Source organism: Lemur catta, chromosome 3, assembly GCF_020740605.2.
Source record: "Lemur catta isolate mLemCat1 chromosome 3, mLemCat1.pri, whole genome shotgun sequence".
NCBI lineage: Eukaryota > Metazoa > Chordata > Mammalia > Primates > Lemuridae > Lemur > Lemur catta.
The window spans coordinates 110,606,004-110,626,179 of NC_059130.1; the positions used below are offsets into that span (position 1 = coordinate 110,606,004).

At 43.1% G+C, this 20,176-nt stretch overlaps 1 protein-coding gene across 2 annotated transcripts in view; it reads right to left on the reverse strand.

The window, feature by feature from the left end:
- Positions 1 to 5,706: 5,706 nt before the first annotated feature.
- Positions 5,707 to 20,176, reverse strand: part of KDM1A (lysine demethylase 1A) — a 60,030-nt gene continuing 45,560 nt past the window's right edge. For both annotated transcript variants that reach the window (XM_045546065.1, XM_045546064.1), the window contains 11 exons: positions 19,724 to 19,866; positions 19,257 to 19,347; positions 17,153 to 17,287; positions 16,514 to 16,587; positions 15,653 to 15,764; positions 12,305 to 12,437; positions 10,570 to 10,757; positions 10,052 to 10,166; positions 7,774 to 7,901; positions 6,954 to 7,100; positions 5,707 to 6,207 (listed from right to left, as the gene is read on the reverse strand). In XM_045546065.1, coding sequence (XP_045402021.1) covers positions 6,022 to 6,207; positions 6,954 to 7,100; positions 7,774 to 7,901; positions 10,052 to 10,166; positions 10,570 to 10,757; positions 12,305 to 12,437; positions 15,653 to 15,764; positions 16,514 to 16,587; positions 17,153 to 17,287; positions 19,257 to 19,347; positions 19,724 to 19,866 — 1,452 coding nt within the window. In that variant the 3' untranslated portion in view covers positions 5,707 to 6,021. The remainder of the gene's footprint in view (positions 6,208 to 6,953; positions 7,101 to 7,773; positions 7,902 to 10,051; positions 10,167 to 10,569; positions 10,758 to 12,304; positions 12,438 to 15,652; positions 15,765 to 16,513; positions 16,588 to 17,152; positions 17,288 to 19,256; positions 19,348 to 19,723; positions 19,867 to 20,176) is intronic.

The window sequence follows — 20,176 nt, forward strand, 5'->3', positions numbered from 1 at the left end:
CTGCTCTTCCACCTTCCTGCTCTATGAAGGATCCAAGGCCAGTTGACCAGGCTAGACACAAGGCCTTGGCTGGGAGAGACCACGATAGAGAGCCAGGCTATGGCTCAGGTAATTTTTGCCAGTTGGCCAGAGGGAATCAGACTACAAGCTGGACAGTCACCCAGGACCAGCCTTCCCTGATGCATGAGTCCTCTTCTCCTTGTCCCTGTTCCCCAGGTAGTATGGATCATCTTGGCCCCCAAATGGGGAAAGATGTAGAAATCCCCCACCGTACAGCAGCAGTCAAAAGCTCTTCTCTGCCCCTTGGTGGGTTGTTTCTGTATCATAGAGCAGTCCTTTGTCTGGGTGGTTAATGTTCTGATTTCTTAGTGTCCTCACCATATCCAATTCACTCCTTGTTTGCCCTAAGAGCTCAAATACCCACTAAGACTTACCAGCCATGAGCTCCATCTAGGGGGCTGTGCTGCCTCAAAGGGATTATGGGACTACCCTTTAGGTTGAAGTTTGTCTGACCTGGCCCTGGCTGACCATTGGTTCTTGGGGCCAGAGCTTGGAGATATCCATTGGAATGACATCATCCCTCCCCAACCCCAGCTCTCCTGCTCACCTTCAGAGGCACCCAGAAGTGCACAAGCCTCGTGCATCTCCTTCCCTGGGCACCAGTAATGCTGCTGGCATCGCCTGTTCTCTCTCCTGTGGCTGGAGACTTCAGGCTGACTTCATCATTTCCACCTTAGGAAAATCCCTAGATTAAGCTGGGCCTGACCAAGCGTACTCTGCCTTTGAGGAAGTGCCCAGCAAGGGGGAAAGCAGACTGGAAGAAGCAACTTCCCTTTAGTCACTCCATAAGCAATAGCTCACGAAAGGCATGGACTATGAGAATACTCCCTCCTGTTCCTCCTCCTCCATCCCCCACGGAGGAGGGAGGTCTTGCACTTTACCAAGCTGACGCATTCCTACAGAAGTGGGCCCATGGCTTCTGCAAGTTGACTATCATGATGACTTCATTGGAGGAAAGATGATACATGCCCATCGAGGGCCTCAGGTTTATACAGTTCACAATGCAGCAAACCTTTCAGGAAACCACATAAATAAAAATTGATTAGTTTCCTTATACCAACCAATCACTTGGGGAAGTTAAAAAGAATTGGATATTTTGGCACTGCTTTTTCTGTAGCATTCTCTCAATTCAAAGAAGGGATCCCCTTTTTATAAAGCAGATGCAACTGCCTTCATAGCGAGAGCATTAGGAGTCTGGAAAACTGGATTTTTTCCAGGGCTTTGTTACTTCATTGTTGTGTGACCTTGGGCAAGTCATTGTCCTCTTGGAGCCTCAGTTTCCCAGTCTGTAAAATGAGTTCTTTGAAATGGATGGTGTCTAAGGGCCCCACATCTGGTATTCTTAGGTTTCTGTTTTTACTATCCAGTGTGTGATGATTCCTGGTTTTGGAAGGATCATCCACGTGGGTTTGGGGAATGTGACTTCCCTCCTGCCTGCGGTGGTTTTCCTGGGCCTTATGTTTTCTAGCTTCCCCATGTTTTAATCTCATGGGGCTGAGCTTAGAGAAGCTCCCTAGGCGTCCGTTTTCCAGTCTGTAACATGAAGGGATTAGGTTAGATGGTCTCTGAGGCCCTTTGGCATCAGCCTTGCCCAATGCCACACAGTTATCTCCTGGTTTTCAGGCGAGGGTGCTTTCCATAACACAAGTCTGTGTATCTCCTGTTCTTGTACATCTCCTATGAATTTCCTGGCAAGAGGAAGACTCAAGACTTCCTCAAGAGGAATCTGAGTCATTTTCTCTGTCTCCACCCAGCATGGGAACCAGTATTCATTCTGCCCTTGTCTGCATCAGACTTGGCAATCCCAATGGGGGTGCACCTACCTTACTCTCAGAGACAGGAATGTGTTGCTCATACTTCTATTTTCTGGAGTTTTGCCAATCTAAGGGCACTGTCACATGGCTTACCTTTCTTCTCCACATCCCCACCTCAGATGCCCGATTTAAGATGCTGTTTTCAAAATTTCTTCCTGCTGCTTCTCCTTAGTCACTGGCCAGAAACTAGCTCACTCAAGGCTGCAAGCCTTCACTTGCAGCCCCCCCTGCTATTCTCCTTCACTGGTTGGCAACCCTGAGTTCAAAGGAAGTTGACCTCTGTGGTGGTCATCTGAAGGCATAGGAAATTAAGTCTGTGGCTTTTCTCTGCTGGAAACAAAAGGGCGCCAAGCCATGCTTAAAAAGATCTCACCAATAATTCTTGTCTTTGGGTATTGGAGCCCTGGATTCTGGTGCTGTAGCTCCTGGTGCCAAAGTCTGGATCTTTCCACATTTCAGCAGCACCAACATGTGCCGCTACTCAAGATGCTCTGTGGAAGAAGGACAGCTGTGGTGCCCTTTGCTGGGGCTGCCATTTTGAAATCTGAGTGCAATAGGGTTTGATTGTTAACAGTTACTTCAGGATATTTTGTTTCTTTAATCTGCACATTTTCTAGAACCGCTGTAAAATAGATTTTATTTTTAAATGTCATCAGCATTGCAGAAAATAACATTGTAATAGCAAGTGAAGGCTGGAGGCTTAGTTCCTCTGGGCTTCAAAGGGCTGGCAAAGCTGGCTCTGATTCCAAAGTTGGATGGCATGTTTCTGAAAAGCAACCAAGGGTGACTGTGTGGACCCAGGCCTCATGATCAGAGGTCCTGGAGGAAGCCTCCAAATACAGGGGAGACCTGGTAGTTGAATAGTTATCTAATCAAGCCAAATATTCGCACTGTCCTAGCCATCAAACCCACTGTTATGACAAGCCTCTTCTGCAGCTTGGCTCTAACTCCTAAATTTTACCAGCAGGTGTGTGGTTGTTGGAGGGTTCTAGTGAGATTGGGGAACCTGGCACTAGAGCTGCTTGAACGTAGAGCTGGCTAAATGCCAGCAGCTAGTCTCTTCCACCTCCTGCCACTGATACTAAAACCACTGGAGAATCCAAGCTGGTGGTGGACAAAGCAGCCATGGCCGTCTGCTTCTGAGTGGCAACGACGCAGTTACAGTGTGGGTTAAAGGGATCTGCAGTGGGGCCAAGACTCCAACCTCTGATGCGGGCAAGCTTGCACACAAATCCTCCCCCTTCATGGGGTGCTAGGGATTGGGGGTGGGTGGGGGAGTGTCTATAGTGTTCTTGGACAAGTCCTGGGGCAGTTTTACTTCTTTATAGTTAGTGGTCAGTGCCAAGTGTCACCACTTCCCAGTAAAGGAATGGGGACCCAGAGGCAGGGTCCCTGGCTGCCTTTGTTGGTATGGGGTTTTTTGTCGTTCTTACTCTGACAAGACTGCTTTGGAAGAGCTGCTTTTAGGGATTATCTTTTGAACACCCCAAGTGGGGAACAGGGTTCTCCTCAAAGCCTCACAACCAAGATCATAGGAAAGGGGCCCTATTTTCCTGCTGCTCCACAGCTCGGAACATATACTGAATGGAATGTATTTTTAAGAGAATAGTCTATTTTTTTGTATTTTAAAGATTGGGAGGGCTAGGAAGGTTGCCCTCAAATAAACTGTTATTGCATTATAGGCCCCTCTGCTGGGGGCATTAGTCTGTTGGTCCACACCTACTTGCTTAGGCAGGTGCTCTGGTCTCAAAGCCCTGCCCCTGGAGTCTAGGTGCAGCAGCTTCTACATTCCTGCTCCAAGCATGGGACCAAGGAGGCCAGAACCTGTCACTGGAAACCAGGGCATAGCCATGAGCAGTGGCTCAGGGCTCCTTGGGTGCATGTATATAGTTGAAGCTGCCTGTTTGCATGTATCCTCTGGCTCTAATGCTCTCTGTTGGCTCTGCAGCACAATATGTAACCAATAAAGCTCCCTAGTTTCCATATGCTGTGTGATTTGTGAGTCAGTGATGCCAGTTTTGTTGCTATCTATGCATATAGCTGTTCCCTATTCATTGGTGCAGCTAGTACATTTTACTCTATTTTATTTAAAATATCTAGCCAGGGCTGGGCGCAGTAGCTCATGCCTTGGGAGCCAAAGTGGGAGGATTACTTGAGGCCAGGAGTTAGAGACTGAGCAAAAGCAAGCCCATGTCTCTACAAAAAGTAGAAAACTTAGCTGGGCATGGTGGGGCACACCTGTAGTCCCAGCTACTCAGGAAGCTGAGGCAGGAGGATCACCTGAGCCCAGGAGCTTGAGGTTGCAGTGAGCTATGAAGACGCCACTGCATTGTAGCCAGGGTGACAGAGCAAGACCCTATCTCAAAACAAATTAACAAAAACCACAAACAAAAAAAATAAAATACCTAGCCAATTATTGATGCTGTAAGGACTGGAAATGTTAGCCAAGTCCTGGAAAAGGACATACCTAGGACCAACATAACCGGAAAGTTACAATCAAATATTTCTTTGCTACATTTTATTTTCAGGCTTGTCTACTGTCACAAAAAACAATCATCTGTCACGTTGCCTGTGCCATCTATTTAAAAAACAAAAACTCTTACGAGCATCGACCACTGGATTTGACACTGAACCTCACCCCTGTGAGGTAACAATGTTAACAGCACAGCTGGGATTCAAACACAAATGGCACACCAAAACCCATGCACTTCCACTGCATTCGGTTCTCACCTTTTCGACAAGTACACCACTTACCCTGATCCTGCTGCATGGATTTTTTCCATTGTTGTCACCCATTCCAAGACTAGGGAAAAAGGCTCTCTCCATTTTCATCTTCCAGTCAGACCACCAATTAATGTCCCTTAAAGTCCTACTAAGAGTAAAACCTTTAAGGGACATTATATGCACTTGTAGTAACAACATAAGATTATCTGTTAGGAGCTCTTGGGGGAAGGAACAGGTACTAACAGGTACTATTCCCTTCTTGTAAAGATATTTTTACCTTACATGGCAAAAAGGATTTTATAGGTATGATTAAGGATTTTGAGATGAGGGAGATTACAGATTATCCAGGTGGGTCTTAAATGTAATCACAAATATCCTAATAAGAGACAAGATTTGACTACAGAGGAAAAGGCAACGTGATGATGGAAGCAGAGACTGGAGTAATGTGCTCTGAAGGGGGATGACGGGGCCACAGGCAAGGCATGCAGACAGCCACCAGGAGCCAATAAAGGCAAGGAAATGAATTGATTCTCCCCCTTCAGAGCCTTCAAATGAACGCAGCCCTGCAGACCCATTTTAGACTGGGCTTCCAGGACTTGAAACAGATTCCTGTTGTTTTAAGCCACTGAATTTGTGGTAATTTGTTACATCAGCTAAGTTACCTAAGCCCTTGACCTCTTTATACAATATTTCCCAAAACTGACACCAATACCTTCAATAGAATTTGAAAGTTAGCGCAAACCCATGGAGAAAATTTGGAGAATAAAATCAGAATGGTCTGCCAGAGGCCCAAACTTTGAAGTCTTGTGTTTTACCATAAAAATTCACCGCGTATCCTAATATCCATGCTGCTGGCTGGCACACCACCACCGCACAGTCCAGTGGGGAAGTCCAGCCTCACTGACCAGTACATTCACTGCTTCCAGGGGACCCCTCAACCTTATCTTCTGACCAAACCATTCTCCTCCTCTATAAACGTCCTCCTTAATTCAATGGGGAGAAAATACATGTATTATTATTGCTATAGAGTAAAACTGGCATTTCCAAAGGAGTAACACTCCTGTCTTATATGGGACTCCAACCCACAAAAGGGAAACAAAGAGAAGACTAATTTTATATGAAGTTTTATTCTCAAAATATAAAAAAACCACCACATACCAAGAGACTAAGATGTTACTTCATAGACTTGCTTGCTTGCCTCAGTCTTTATGAAGAACACAATTCCAAACCAATGGACAAGTTCCTCCTTATGTTCTAAGTCACTCGAAGCAACCTCCCTTGTCACATCAGGAGCTCCGTCAGCTCAGCATGAGCCCAGACTCCAAGACGGGATTTTCTCCGTGGAATCTAGTATTGCTAGAAGAACTTTGCTTAGATAGCAAAAAACACACACGTGGGCCTCTTCCCTTAGGATGCATCTATTTCACATGCTTGGGGACTGCTGTGCAGGGACACCTGGTGTGGCCTGTCGAGGCAGGGTATACATGGCCCCCAAGAACTGGTCCGCAATCCTTCCGGCTTCTCGCAGTCCACTCAGTAGAGCACCATGGACCGTGGCTGGGTAGTTACGGATTGTATGTTCTCCAGCAAAGAAGAGTCGTGGAATTGGCTATTTCAGGGGAAAAAGAAAATCAGCAGGTTACAACTACGCCTTTATTTTTGTTGTATTTGAACTTGCAAATTCTCATTGACCTTTGAAGGCTGATCCCCTCCATCCCAACTACTGTTCATCATTCTTCCAAAGTCTCCCTCATCAGCAAGCATTTTCCTAGAACTGACAGAAGCAGAAAGGGAACAAAACTCAGGCCAGCTCTAGTTCTAGAGTGATGTTTATTAAGGCATCTGTTCTTATCAATTTACTGATCTCAATTCTAGCAGTAATTACTGGGGGAGCTTAACTCCTCTGCAGCGCAGAGCATGTACATGAGGAACCCTTACTGCTCTCTGGAGCAGCGTCTGGCATAAAGGTCTAGAGGAGGACCCAAGGTCATTCCTCAGGGGCATGCCCTGGAAGCCCCTAGTGATTGAGACCCTGCAACAATCCCATGAGCCACTACAAAATGAGTTGCAATTAAAAATGGTTTTGCTTTTTAGAGGAAATACTAAATAAGGAAAAAAGTTACTGACTTATATTCAGGACTCTTCCATTTTGAATATAGACTGCCTAGATTTACAAAGCCAAAATATGAGAAATCTGACACAAATAATACTGCTCATCTCTTTTCCTCTGCTCTTGGTTATATGAAAGGGTCCAAAGACAGAACAATTAAAATCTAAAAAAGAAGGTGACATCATTTTTACCCTGAGATCTTGGCCTTTTCCCAAATAAGCCCAGATAATTTGCCAGTTTCTCACCTGTGGGGCACCTGGAATCGAGGGGCCAGGAGTGATTGGCTGAGCCATTAAGTCGTAGTCATTGCCAGATGATCCTGCGGCTACATAGGAGTAGGAGCCCCGGGCCCACGGATCAGCACGCCAGCGAGACACCACAGTTTCCTTGGGCTAAAGGAGAAACCATGAGCAAAAGTCATTACTAGTCACCAAGGAAAACCAGTCATCTAAAAGGCAGAAAAGCAGTGGTGGGTGGGGTTGTGCAAGTGAGAGAGAGGGAGGGAGAGAGAGACGAGACATGAGAGCCAAGTGATGAATATTCTGCTTTGAAATACACCTAGGCAAAATGACTTCAGACAGCAAGGAAACCTCCATGTTGCCTTCTTGTCTATGAATCCAGAGATCTAAATGGCACTTGATCTTTATTCTGTTCTGTAAATTCACATGAAGTATTAAATAGGCCTTCCTTCAAAGGAATAAGGGGTTCAAGTAGGTCAATGGGCCTAAAGAACAGAAAACAGTACGAGGAGATTCTCTGAAGACTTCCTTGAGATGGGTTCTCACTGTAACCTGGCCACTTTGTCTAAAGGGCAGGGGTGGTGACTCTTCAGGCAGAGGAGAAATGTAGCTAACAGCCTCCATGTTCCCCAGCCAATGTACTGGGGGACTTTTCTGAACCCCACACTTAAGGGCGTGAACTCCAAACATTAATGATTCATATAAACCCAGCACACACTTCTCAATTCTGGCTGAAACTGACTTGACCGAGAACCTATGCTACAACTGCATCAAACCCTGGTTTAGTCTGAACCCCAGATCCCACGGGCCGCACCCACCTACTTACCTGGGGCACTGCGCTGCTACCAAAAATCCCTTTCAGAATGGCCAGGCATCGGCCAACAATCACATCATCGCTTATGTTTTCCATAATACCAGCAGCTTCTCCTGCCACTAGTGCCAACAATATTGGAGCTGGGGAAACAAAAAGGACAATTCCAGGGGTTTCCTACAGACTTTTCTTAAGAACTTCCTTGTCAGGCCCCACTTTATTCCTGGTGCTATGAAATGTGATGACAGGAGAGGTGGAGCATCCCTCAGATGCTAGAGACAAGTTCCGTTTCTGAAACAGTAAACTGAACCTATCCTCAAAAATCAGCTAGAAGGGAGCTGGCAGACTACAGCGAGGCACGTGTGACTCGCGGGCACTTCGCTGCTTCTACTTCGCAGAATACAGCAGTCCTGAAGGTATCATCTCAAACCTTGCTACCGAAAGAAAACTAACAAGTATCCCTATATCTGGCACAGAATTCTTAGGCCTGATGCCTTAGGTAGCTCCACGACGATGGTGACATCCCTTATAGCTATCCCAGGCCCCTCCAAGCCCATCAATGCCTTCAGTCACCCAGCTGGTGAATATTTATTTACGCAACAGACTTATGTGGTAGGCACGGTACTGGAAGATGGGGATATGAACTAGACTATACAGCCCATTAAAGCAACAGACACACAATTACACAGAGAATTATGGACTGTGATAAAAGCTATGCTGGGCCGGGCGCGGTGGCTCACGCCTGTAATCCTAGCTCTGGGAGGCCGAGGCGGGTGGATCGTTCGAGGTCAGGAGTTCGAGACCAGCCTGAGCAAGAGTGAGACCCCGTCTCTACTAAAAATAGAAAGAAATTATCTGGCCAACTAAAAATATATATACAAAAAAATTAGCCGGGCATGGTGGCTCATGCCTGTAGTCCCAGCTACTCGGGAGGCTGAGGCAGTAGGATCGCTTAAGCCCAGGAGTCTGAGGTTGCTGTGAGCTAGGCTGATGCCACGGCACTCACTCTAGCCCGGGCAACAAAGTGAGACTCTGTCTCAAAAAAAAAAAAAATAAAAAAAATAAAAGCTATGCTGAAACACACAGGATACAGGGAAAAGAATACAAGTCAACACATACAAGGGTATGTGTGTCCTGCAAAGCCTCTCTGAAATACATTCAGGTCAAGACCTGAAACCTGAAGCCTAAGTAGTGCACCAGGTTGGGAAGGAAGAGAAGGAAAAAAAAGCAGCCAGGCTCAGACCACAGCACACGCAGAGGCTGAGGTGGGAAAGAGCACGGTGCATTCCAGGCGCGGAGGGCGGGTGAGCGTGTGCGCTTGGACTCTGGCGAGTGGAACGCGGTGGAGGGGCTGGGGATGGACGAAGACGCAGAGAGGGGCTAGACTATGAGGGGCCTCAGGGCAACGGTAAGGAGTGGGAACATGTTCTTCCAGCGATGGAAAGCCACCAAGAGAAGCAGGAGTATCTGTAGTAGCTACTGGTACCCACCCAGGTAAGAGGAGAGAGTGGCTTGGACTGGGAGGTGGGCAGCAGCAGAGAAGTCAACAGGTTTGAGAGATTTTGAGTGGGCACCAACAGGACTTGGTGGCCCGGACGGGCAAGCGAACGCACACTCAGCTGTGTCAGAAAACGCCGTGCTCCGCCGAGTCAGAGGCCCCAGAGTGTGAAGGACGGCTCACTGTGAGGCAGTGAGGAGTGACGGAAAGAAGTGAGGGCGGACGCCACGCTGGCCAACTGATGTGTCTGTGTCGTCAAGGCCATGCCTCTTGGTCCTGCTGCGTGGCAGGATGTCTTACTGTTTTACAGCCCTTCCTTGGAAAGGGTATAAATATGCTTTCTTTAGGTCTATATAGAGTTAAGGGTAGTCCAATTACAGAATAAAAATAAGTTAACAGGAGGTAGGAGTTTGACAGATACATTCTAAGGGAAGTGTTCAAAGATTCAGGAGCAAGTCAGTCTGAGAATGAGGAATACAAATTTTCTCTTCCAGGAAGCCTCCCTGAACCTGTCCCTCCTGGCTGAGTTAATTCTTTTTTTCCAGGAACCTGGGCTTTCAGCCTGTCACTCTACCTGGTGCTGTTTTGGGACTGCCTGCCTCCTCACTGTACCCCCCAACTAGGCTGTGAGCTCCCTGAAGGCTTTTTTTTTTCCTCCCCATATTTTCAGTACCTAGAAGGTATTTCAGGAATTGTTTGTTGAGTTAATGAAAAGAGAAATTAAGGCATATACATTTGAGAAAACCCAGAATTTTCCTAAAAGGATGTGAAAAAGATTAAAACTAGAAGACTTACCTTTATAAAGGTTCCAGAAGAGGAAGAGCTCACCCCTGCTGGCAGTCGTGCTGCCAACATGCCCAAACAAATTGACACTTGGATCCCAGAACACCCGGTCAAAACACAACACCACCTACCATGAGAAAGGAGCACGTGAGCACGTGAGCTGGTGATGGGGCTCAGATGATACGGCTTTAAGCACAGCTGTACATCAACAGGAAGTACTTCTTCCTCAAGACTTTACTAAAGTCTCTTCTAATCCACTTTCATTTGAGCCCAGAAATCCCTATTATAAATGTATTATTTAGGATAACATTTATGGCCCTCTTTTTGTAGGCCTGGGTTTGTAAAATGACCCCAAGATGGAAGTCTGTATGAACAGTTTATAATTAAGCACTGAAGGGAATGAACTGACAGGCCTCAGCCCTGACGTCACAGTTGAGGGCACAGGCAAATCTACAGACGTGCACGGCCCTCTCCTCACTGACGATATGTGTACGCTGGGTGTGCCGAGAAAGATGCCTACACCTAGTTACCTTGTTAAGGTTGCCAAATCCCATCCTCTGCACTGCAGACGTTTTCCACTCAGGAAGAGGTGGCACGAACTGCACAGCTGGTGGCTGCTGCTTCAACACTCCCAGGGGAAGGGTACAGAGAACTGCGTCGCATTTATAAATAAAGGTTTGACTTGTGGAGCGGGTATTCACAGCTATCACTTCACATCCTACAGAGGTTGGTAGGAAAAGAATTTATTGGTGATGACGACGGTATTGGTAAGGGGATTGAACTTTGAGTGCACAACAGGATCTAGATAGCTCTCAATTCTGACTATAAGTCTGTATTATCTATTTTTATTATCTTCATGTGTCACATAATAAAACAGATGTAGAGATGAAGCAACTCATCTAAGGGTTTAATGATTTAAACCCTCACTGTGAACTTCAGAGTTCTTAATTGTTAGCCCATACTACCCTCCTGATATACTGGGTGATCTTTCTGGACCAATGAAAGGACCTTAGCATTTACCAGAGTAAATTTAGACCACAAGTAAGAGTAAAATGTCAGTCCCAATAGAACCAATGGCTTTCCACTGTGGGTGGCTGCTAAGAACCAAGAGACTGCGGTGCAGATCTCAGGGACGCAGCCCACACCTGTGGAGCACGCTATTCGTGAGGACACACTGTGATGCTCACTCAGCTTGTCAGAATATGAATGAGCTCAAAGTTGACCTCAGAAAGGGCACTAAAGTTAACATCATTTTTCCTTTTTTAATGACTGCCTATTTATATAATTTTTAAAAATATATATATAAACAGCTCAAAGTAAGTATGAGAGCTCAGTATATGCCCATTTTCTGTGGCTGTAGAACTAGGGGAAATGACAACAGCTACTGTCACTGTTCTCCATCTGACTGCAAAAGACTAAAGGTTATGGATCTTCCCAACACTATCAGCTAGAAGCCGCCTCTGATGGAAAACTTTCAGTGGCTGCAGGTGATCTCAGCAACTCTAGGAAAGGGGCCACGAAGGGTAAGACTGGTAGCTACACCTCCACTTCTCATGCCCAGGCAGTCACACAAAGGTCTTCAGAGAGACAGGTGACGAGTTCCCCTAAGGAGTGCAGGATGCAGCCGTTTTCTGCACTTTGCATTCAATGTACTCTGAAACCAACAATGTTGAGTCCTCACAGGAATCACAGGGCAACTCCATCCTTGAAGTCAACTTACTAGCAGGACTGCTCCAGAACTAGCCTGAGCAAATTAGCCCACCGGAATAGGAAAAGCCAGAATGGATCCAAAGACCAAGATGCAGACAGTGAAATATAAGGGGTAGGGCCCACTGGAGCCCAGGAGCCAAAGTCCCGGTATCTACAAATACTCAGCAAAATTAGATGCAAACTCACTGGCTCACCAAAATCTAAAACTTTTTGAGCACTGACATGGCGCTCAAAGGAAATGCTCCCTGGAGGGGCATTTCAGATTACAGATTTTTGGATTAGGAATACTCAACTGGTAATACCAAACTAGTTCGTGCACAAATCGGAAACTCTAAAACCTGCCTCAATTTTCTGGTTCATAAAATGAGGGAGGTTAGAACCACCAAAGATTTTATGGGCTAAACTATCTGTAAATGCAAATTTTTATCCAAGAATCATAGTATATAAAACATTTTATTAGGAAATGTACCTAATATTCTTGCTGTAGGTCATCTGAACAAAAGATCAGTCCTGTTTTAGGAGAGGAATGCTACTACCTGCAGAGCAGTGACGTACCTGAAGCTGTGTAGCGAACCTGTCGCACTGCTGTGTTTAGTTTAATGTCTAGGCCTTCTGCTAAAGCCACAGGCACACATGAGTAGCCATTCCTCACTGTCAGGTGGCTGCCAGTAAACTCAAAGTCATCATCCTAAAGAGGAGAGAAAAGGACATGTTTCCAACATTTTCTTAATCTAATCTATACCATCTGTACCAAATTCTATAGGACAATGCTGAAAAACACAAGCTTACACAAACAGTCAATATTTTAAGGCAGAAATTAAAGAACACTCAGTCTTAGGCCATAGCTGCCAAAGGAAACTGAAAGAAAAAGAAAAAACACCAAAATGCCCTTAATCTTTGGGCAGTGAGATTGGGGAAGTTTCTTTTTTCCCTAGTTTGTATTACCATAGTCTTGTACCACCAAGTCCTGACCATCCACGGGGGAGGCACAGATAGGGGAAAGCAATGATCCAGGAATTCATGATTAGATGCTGTTAAAGTTTATTTATTTGGCTTTTGAATGCAATACAGATTTGTAGGATATCAGATTCACTGTCCTAATTACATTTTCTTTTACCCAAGTGCAAAACCAGTTTTTATTCCTTAAATTTACAGTTTTTAAAGTTGAGAAAGACTTCCAAAAGTAAAGTCAATCAAACTAGATAAAGGCAATCTAGGATTACAAAGAGTGGCCCAAGATAATCCATATAGTAAAGAAGTCAAGATTTGGCCTGGAAGTTAAGAATCCCCCAAAATGATCTTATTTCTTTGAATTTACTGAAAATTTTTCTATATAGAGAAACTTTTATATTATGTAATATTTCTAATTCCATGAAATTCTTGGGGAAAACATAATTCTTTAGGAATTAGATAAATATTGGACTGGCAGCAAAACTATTGCTACTTCATGACTGACACATCTGGCTCCCCATAAAGATTAGTTAAAATCACTCACATTCAAAATGTAATAACATCACAAACAGACACATACTGACACTTCAAGTGATAAATCAATGACTAAAAGGGCCTTCAGATTTACTTGAAAAACCATAACGGAACTGGTAATTCTGCACGATTTTTTCCACTAACAAGTCTGACCCTTACTGTAATTATACTAAAGACTACCTGGTTATAACCTAAAGATTAAGAAGTCAAAATGATTTTTCTAGGAAAATGTGTAATGAAAACTAAAATATGTAAGTAAAAATATAATGTTTACTTCCATACAGTCTTAACTGTGGCCAAAGTCTCGGATTTAGAGATTGGTCCATTTAATATCGAAGAAGCCCTGTGATTTCTCACCAAGTTAAAAGCAAATCACACTTAAATTTAACAAAAGACGGGTAAACCCTGTCCACTGAGATCTATAAAACATCGCTAAGTTAAATTAGAAAATCTAATGGAGAAAAAGTATACTATATTCAAGGATTAGAAGACTCAATACTGTTAAGATAGCAATTCACCCTAAGTTGATCTAGGGATTCAATGCACTTCTAATCCAAATCCCAGAAGGTTTTTTTTTAATAGAAACTGATAGGCTGATTCTAAAATTTTTACGGAAACACAGAAGACCTAAAATAGCCAAAACAATTTTAAAAAAGAACAAAGTTGGAGAACTTACACTACCTGATTTCAAGACTGACTATAAAGCAATAGTAATCAAGATAGTATGATGGACAGACAAATGAACAGAAAGCAGCGACCATAAACACACTTACGTGGCCAACTCATTTTCAACAAAGGTGCCAAGACAAATGAAGAAAAGGATAGTGCTAGAATAATTACATAACCATACTGAAAAATATGAACCCTTTCCTCACCTCTCACTGTACCCCAAAATTAACTCAAAATGGATTGTAGACCTAAACCTAAGAGTTAAACCCACAAAACTTCTGGAAGAAAATATAGGAGAAAATCTTTGTGATCTTAAGTGAGACAAATTATTTTTAATTATTTTTATTTTTTTTTTTTTGAGACAGAGTCTCACCTCCGTTGTCGGGGCTAGAGTGCCGTGGTGTCAGCCTCGCTCACAGCAACCTCAAACTCCTGGGTTCAAGCGTTCCTTCTGTCTCAGCCTCCCAAGTAGCTGGGACTACAGGCATGTGCCACCATGCCCAGCTAATCTTTTCTATATATTTTTAGTTGTCCAGCTAATTTCTATTTTTTGTTTAGTACAGACAGGGTCTCCATCTTGCTCAAGCTGGTCTCAAATTCCTGAGCTCAAACAATCCACGTGCTTCGGCCTCCCAGAGTGCTAAGATTACAGGCATGAGCCACCGCGCCCAGCCAAGACAAATTATTGAGGGTATAAAATGCACAAAGCCTGAAGTTTATAAACAGGACTTCGTAAAATTAAAAACTTTTGCTCTTTGAGACATATCATTTAGAAAATGAAAAGACAAGCTACAGACTAGAAGAAAATATCTGTAGAAACAAATCTGACAAAGGACTTCTGCATAGAACTTAAAGAATAAACTCTTACAACTCAACATGAAGACAGACAACCAGGCTTTTTAAATGGGCAAAAGACCTGAGCAGACATTTCACCAAAGACATATGAATGGCTTATAATAAGCACATGAAGAGATGCTCTACTGCCACTAGTCATCAGGGAATACAAATACTACCATATCCATTAGAATGGCTAACATTTTAAAAACTGGCATTTCCAAGTGTTGGTGAGGACTTAGAACAAATGGAACTTTCATACATTGCTGGTGGGAAGACAATTTGGAAATCTTTCTGTAATACTCAGCAATTCCACTCCTAGGTATTTACCGAAGAGAAAGACATGAACATTCATAAATAAGCAGCTTCACTCATTAATAATCAAAAAAGGGAAACAACCCAAATGTGCATCAACGCACCAGTGAATGGATGGATAAACAATGTGTGGTCTACCCATACAATGTAATTTATTACTAAATAATAAAAAGGAACTACTGACATATGAAACAATAAAGATGAATATCAAAAACGTTATGCTAAGTAAAATAAGACATATACACAAAAGGCTATGTACTGTATGATTCAATTTATATGAAATTGTAGAATAGGCAAATTTATAGTGACAGAAAGCAAATCAGTGGTTGCTTAGGGGCAGGAGCCAGAGGATGAGAGATTAACTGCAAAAGGGCAAGACAGAACTTTTCAGGATGATCAAAATGTTCTGGATCTTGATTGTGGTGGTGGCACATGACTTAGTCTGGCAAATCATCAAACTGTTCACTTAAAACGAGAGAATTTCACTGTATGTAAATGATACCTCTTACTAAAGCTATTTAAAAACATACACAAAATTAACAGTTTCTCTTAGGAGCCCTGTCAAAGACACATGCGACAAAAATGATAAAAGAAATTTACCTGATCCCAATGTTTAAGGGAGAGGGTAGAAAGAGGAGTGGCATTAGCAAATTCAAGATTTGCAAAATGCCAATCAAGTATTTGTCTGTCTCTTGATGAGAGATACACATCACTGCAGAAGAAGAACAAGGGGAGCACAGGTTTATTAAAAGGCATAACTACTATTCTCAATGAGCTAACATGGGTCATCTCAATAACTGTGTTGGAACCTAAGCTGGGAATGTGCCTTATGTGAAGAAATTATATGTAAAAAAAGCGGGATCTTATCTGTTCTAGTAACCCCTTTATCTCTGGTGCCTAAAGCAGTGCCAAGCCCACTACATAGAACAAATTATAGTTAAGCCTCATATGTCTGAAAAAAAGAGATTTTTTCATACTAAGTCACCTTGCATCATAAAAGCTTATTAGTTGTAAAAAAAAAAAAAGTTGTCTTATCATCTTAAATAAAGCACAGACTTTATCTGATCAGCGTTCACTGTCAAATGGAAATGAAGTATAAAAGTTCCTAGTCCCCAGAATTATGGAAATTTAAAGCAACAGTACCTTCTACCCCACTCAAATAAGACAATTTCCATTTACTACATCTTCATCCAAATACTGGATCTTATGGAGAAGGGCTATCTCTTCAAAAACAATCTGTTTAGGTACCTACAACACTCTCAGACATTGAAATACAAGAGTATGGGATTTAATCAGAAACCTTAGAAGTAGTCATATGTTCAGACATTTTCCATTCATTACATAATTCAAAATCCTCTGACTATAAATAAAAGCCCATTGTGCTTTATAACTTTCCTCCTTAATCTGACACAGAAAGAACAGTAAAAGCTATCACTCTGGACATTTATGTGTTTTCCTTACCTTGGGGGATTGGCTTCTAATTCTTGAAGTTTTTCTTCTAGCTTTCCTTGTGTTTCAGCTAATTCATCATATTCCTGATAAAATTAAGTGAATGATTTATCCTTAAGTATCAGATATCTACCTAGTTTTTTTATACCACAAGGTATAAGGTGTGGATCATATTTCTTGTTCAGATCATGTATAGGAAGTGTGGCTCAATTTAAGGCTGGGGTTAGGGCTCAGGGATTTTTGTTCTTGGAAACAAGCTACAACTGTGGACCTAGAGTAACATTGGGGGAGTAAGGAGAGGGGAAACATGCAGGAGAAAATAAAGGAAATAAACTAAGGTGCTACAAAGTTACAAAAAAAAATAATAGCAACTACCATTTCCTGCCCATTTACCATGTCCCTACAAATAAGATAGGCACTCAGAAAGCTAAACTGAGATTTAAGCAAGCTAAAGTGATGAAATTCTGCAAAACAGATCTCAAACCAAACTAACCCATTAAGTCCCTACGGCCCCTTATGTGTCAAAACCTCTTTCTTCATGCTATAGGCACTTGTGACTGACTAGTGGCTCTTTCTTTCCTCAATTCCCCAGATCTGTACTGTTTCTTAGGATTCCAGGTCAAACCAGTTAGGCATGTATATATACTACACCTTGCAAAGGGCGGTCAGATCCCTGTGTTTGCTTTTCACTAAGAACTCAGCAGTAATATCTCTGGGTGGCTTTACTTCAGATGCTTCTTTGTATTGTTGATGGAGTTCTTTAATTTTCTCTTTCAAATTTACCATCTAAGAGGGAAAAGTATAAATTTACCATTTCAGAAAGCAATATAATTCATCCTCAAATGACAAGTACCCTTGGGTTTGGCTCTTCTCTTAAACAGCTATCACACCAAAACGGGTGCACTGCCCATCCTTGGAATTCTTAAATACCTGTTCTAATCTATATCACGCCACTTGGGAAACAGGGAAAAAAATCCTATAGGGCTTAACACAGAGGTATCACAACACTATCAGATAACACAGACTAGCTCTGTCTTGTAAAACTAAGGAGAAGACAAGGAGTGTCCATTAAAAACAAACAAAAAAATCCTCCAGTATTTTTTTTTTTTTTCTTTTCAGACAGAGTCTCGCTTTGTTGCCCAGGCTAGAGTGAGTGCCGTGGCGTCAGCCTAGCTCATAGCAAACTCCTGGGCTCAAGCGATCCTACTGCCTCAGCCTCCCCAGCAGCTGGGACTACGGGCGTGCGCCACCATGCCCGGCTAATTTTTTCTATATATATTTTAGTTGGCCAGATAATTTCTTTCTATTTTTAGTAGAGACGGGGTCTCGCTCTTGCTCAGGCTGGTCTCGAACTCCTGACCTCGAGCGATCCACCTGCCTCGGCCTCCCAGAGTGCTAGGATTACAGGCGTGAGCCACCGCGCCCGGCCAAATCCTCCAGTATTAAAATAAATTTAATTTCTAAGAAAAACAAACTACCACCAATTTAACTTAAACTTATTTTGGGAACAAACTGTCATGATTTGTTTTTTTAAATCAAAAAGGCTAAATCACCACATAAAGAATCTTAAGGAATCATCCTAATGTTACTTTTTTCAGGTTTCTGATGCTACACAAACTAGGGTGATAGTTGAAGCCTGAGACTGGGCCCCACAGGTAAGCTGACAGCTGGCAGTCCTCAAGCCACTCTTCCCAGTCCATCCCTACTACAACCCATGAAGAAGGTGCGCTGGAGCTCTCTTCATCTGACAGGCTAAAGAAATGAAGCACAGGGAAAGTGAGGCAAGAGGCCAGTCACAAGGTGCACACACACCCAGAGTCTGCATTATAACCACCTGCCCACCCCCTTTGCCCTGCGCTGTCTGCTCCCTAAGCTAATGTTATGTTTGCAGCTGGCAGGATGAGGAGAAACAAATGGTGAGTTAATGCTCTAAAGCCTGGGGCTCTGGAAGGAAGAGAAGAGCCCTCAACAGACACACAGCTGGAGAAGGCAGGTAGAGGATATTGGCACCTCGGGAGAAATAATACAATGAACTCGCTGCTGATTTGTTGGTCTGTATCAATGGGAACCTGGCCCCAGTACGGCTGATCTCCTGCTAATCCTAAAATTCAGCCAAGGGCACTGGGACACGTTTGGGAAGGCTAAAGGGAAGGCTAAAGGGAACCGATACAGAGGAAGAATCTATTTCCCCTGGCAACAACTTATCAGTATTCCTAGACTGAAAGACTGACGGGTAAAACAATGCCTTTCACTAGTCATTTTTTTTTTGTTTTTTTGAGACAGAGTGTCACTTTGTTGCCCTGGCTAGAGTGAGTGCCGTGGCGTCAGCCTAGCTCACAACAACCTCAAACTCCTGGGCTTAAGCGATTCTACTGCCTCAGCCTCCCGAGTAGCTGGGACTACAGGCATGCGCCACCATGCCCAGCTAATTTTTTTTTTTTCTGTATATATTTTAGTTGGCCAGATAATTTCTTTCTATTTTTTTTAGTAGAGACGGGGTCTCACTCTTGCTGAGGCTGGACTCAAACTCCTGACCTCCAGCGATCCACCCGCCTTGGCCTCCCAGAGTGCTAGGATTACAGGCGTGAGCCACCGTGCCCGGCCTAGTCATTGTTTTCTTAAGAACGAGTTCTAACTATGCAGACCTTCTCTTCCATACAGAAAAAAACCCAGAAATGCTTTTTAAATTTCCAAATTAAAAGATTCCCACCCCCATCAAAGCTTCCTCAGCTATGAAAAAAATACAGAATTTTACCTTATTAAGAAGTTCTTTCAATTCTTCCTGAGTTTTCACTATCTTCTTCCAGTGTTCAATCTGCTCGTCTTTGACGTGCTTCTCTTGTAACCTAAGAGAGACAATATGTATAACCCGGCCACATAGTCAGCTCTGCAGCACGAGACAGGCATCCATCTAAAACACTCAAGGGCGTCAAGCCCACTGAAATCTCTAATCCTTAGGAACAAGAAAGTTGACTGGGGGCAAATTATTTTCTAGGCTACGTTAAATACATACAATACCATAAAAGGCAAAAATTTTAGAACTGAGAAAGGCCTTAAGGATCATGTAATTATTTTAAATGCTTCTTTTACTTGTGGATTTAATGTTTTCACATGAAAATAAGTGAAAACTAGCTCAAATAAGACTTGCTAAAAACTTAAAAACATAGATAGCAAATCTTTACATGGAATTCACTGTACAATAAGCAGTGTCAAAGTACTTACTGAATGACAACTTCCAATGCCTGGCCAAGAGACACAGGCTTATTATTGAGGACATTGAAGTCTAGTTGATGACTAAGGTAAGATGTAGCTTCTAGCAACCGGTTAAACTCTTGCTCTACCATTTCATCTTTCTCTTTAGGAACCTGAAAATTCGAAGTATAGCAGAGTTGGTCCTTATAAGACTAAAGATAACCATCCATGAAAACACAAATGCTCTATAGTTTACAAAGGTCAAAATATGTATCTCAAAGGGGAAACCTTTGAGGATAATGATTCAATTTTTCTTTTCTATGAAGTGGTCAAATCCATTTAAATGAGATATGAAATGTTTTGGCCCTGATATTTCCCTCTTCTCCCACATTTGCCCTCAGAGCTAGGACTCTACCTCTATTAACAGCCACAAGATTTATACACTGGTGCTAACTGAAGTCACATGGAGCACAAGGGGCACTG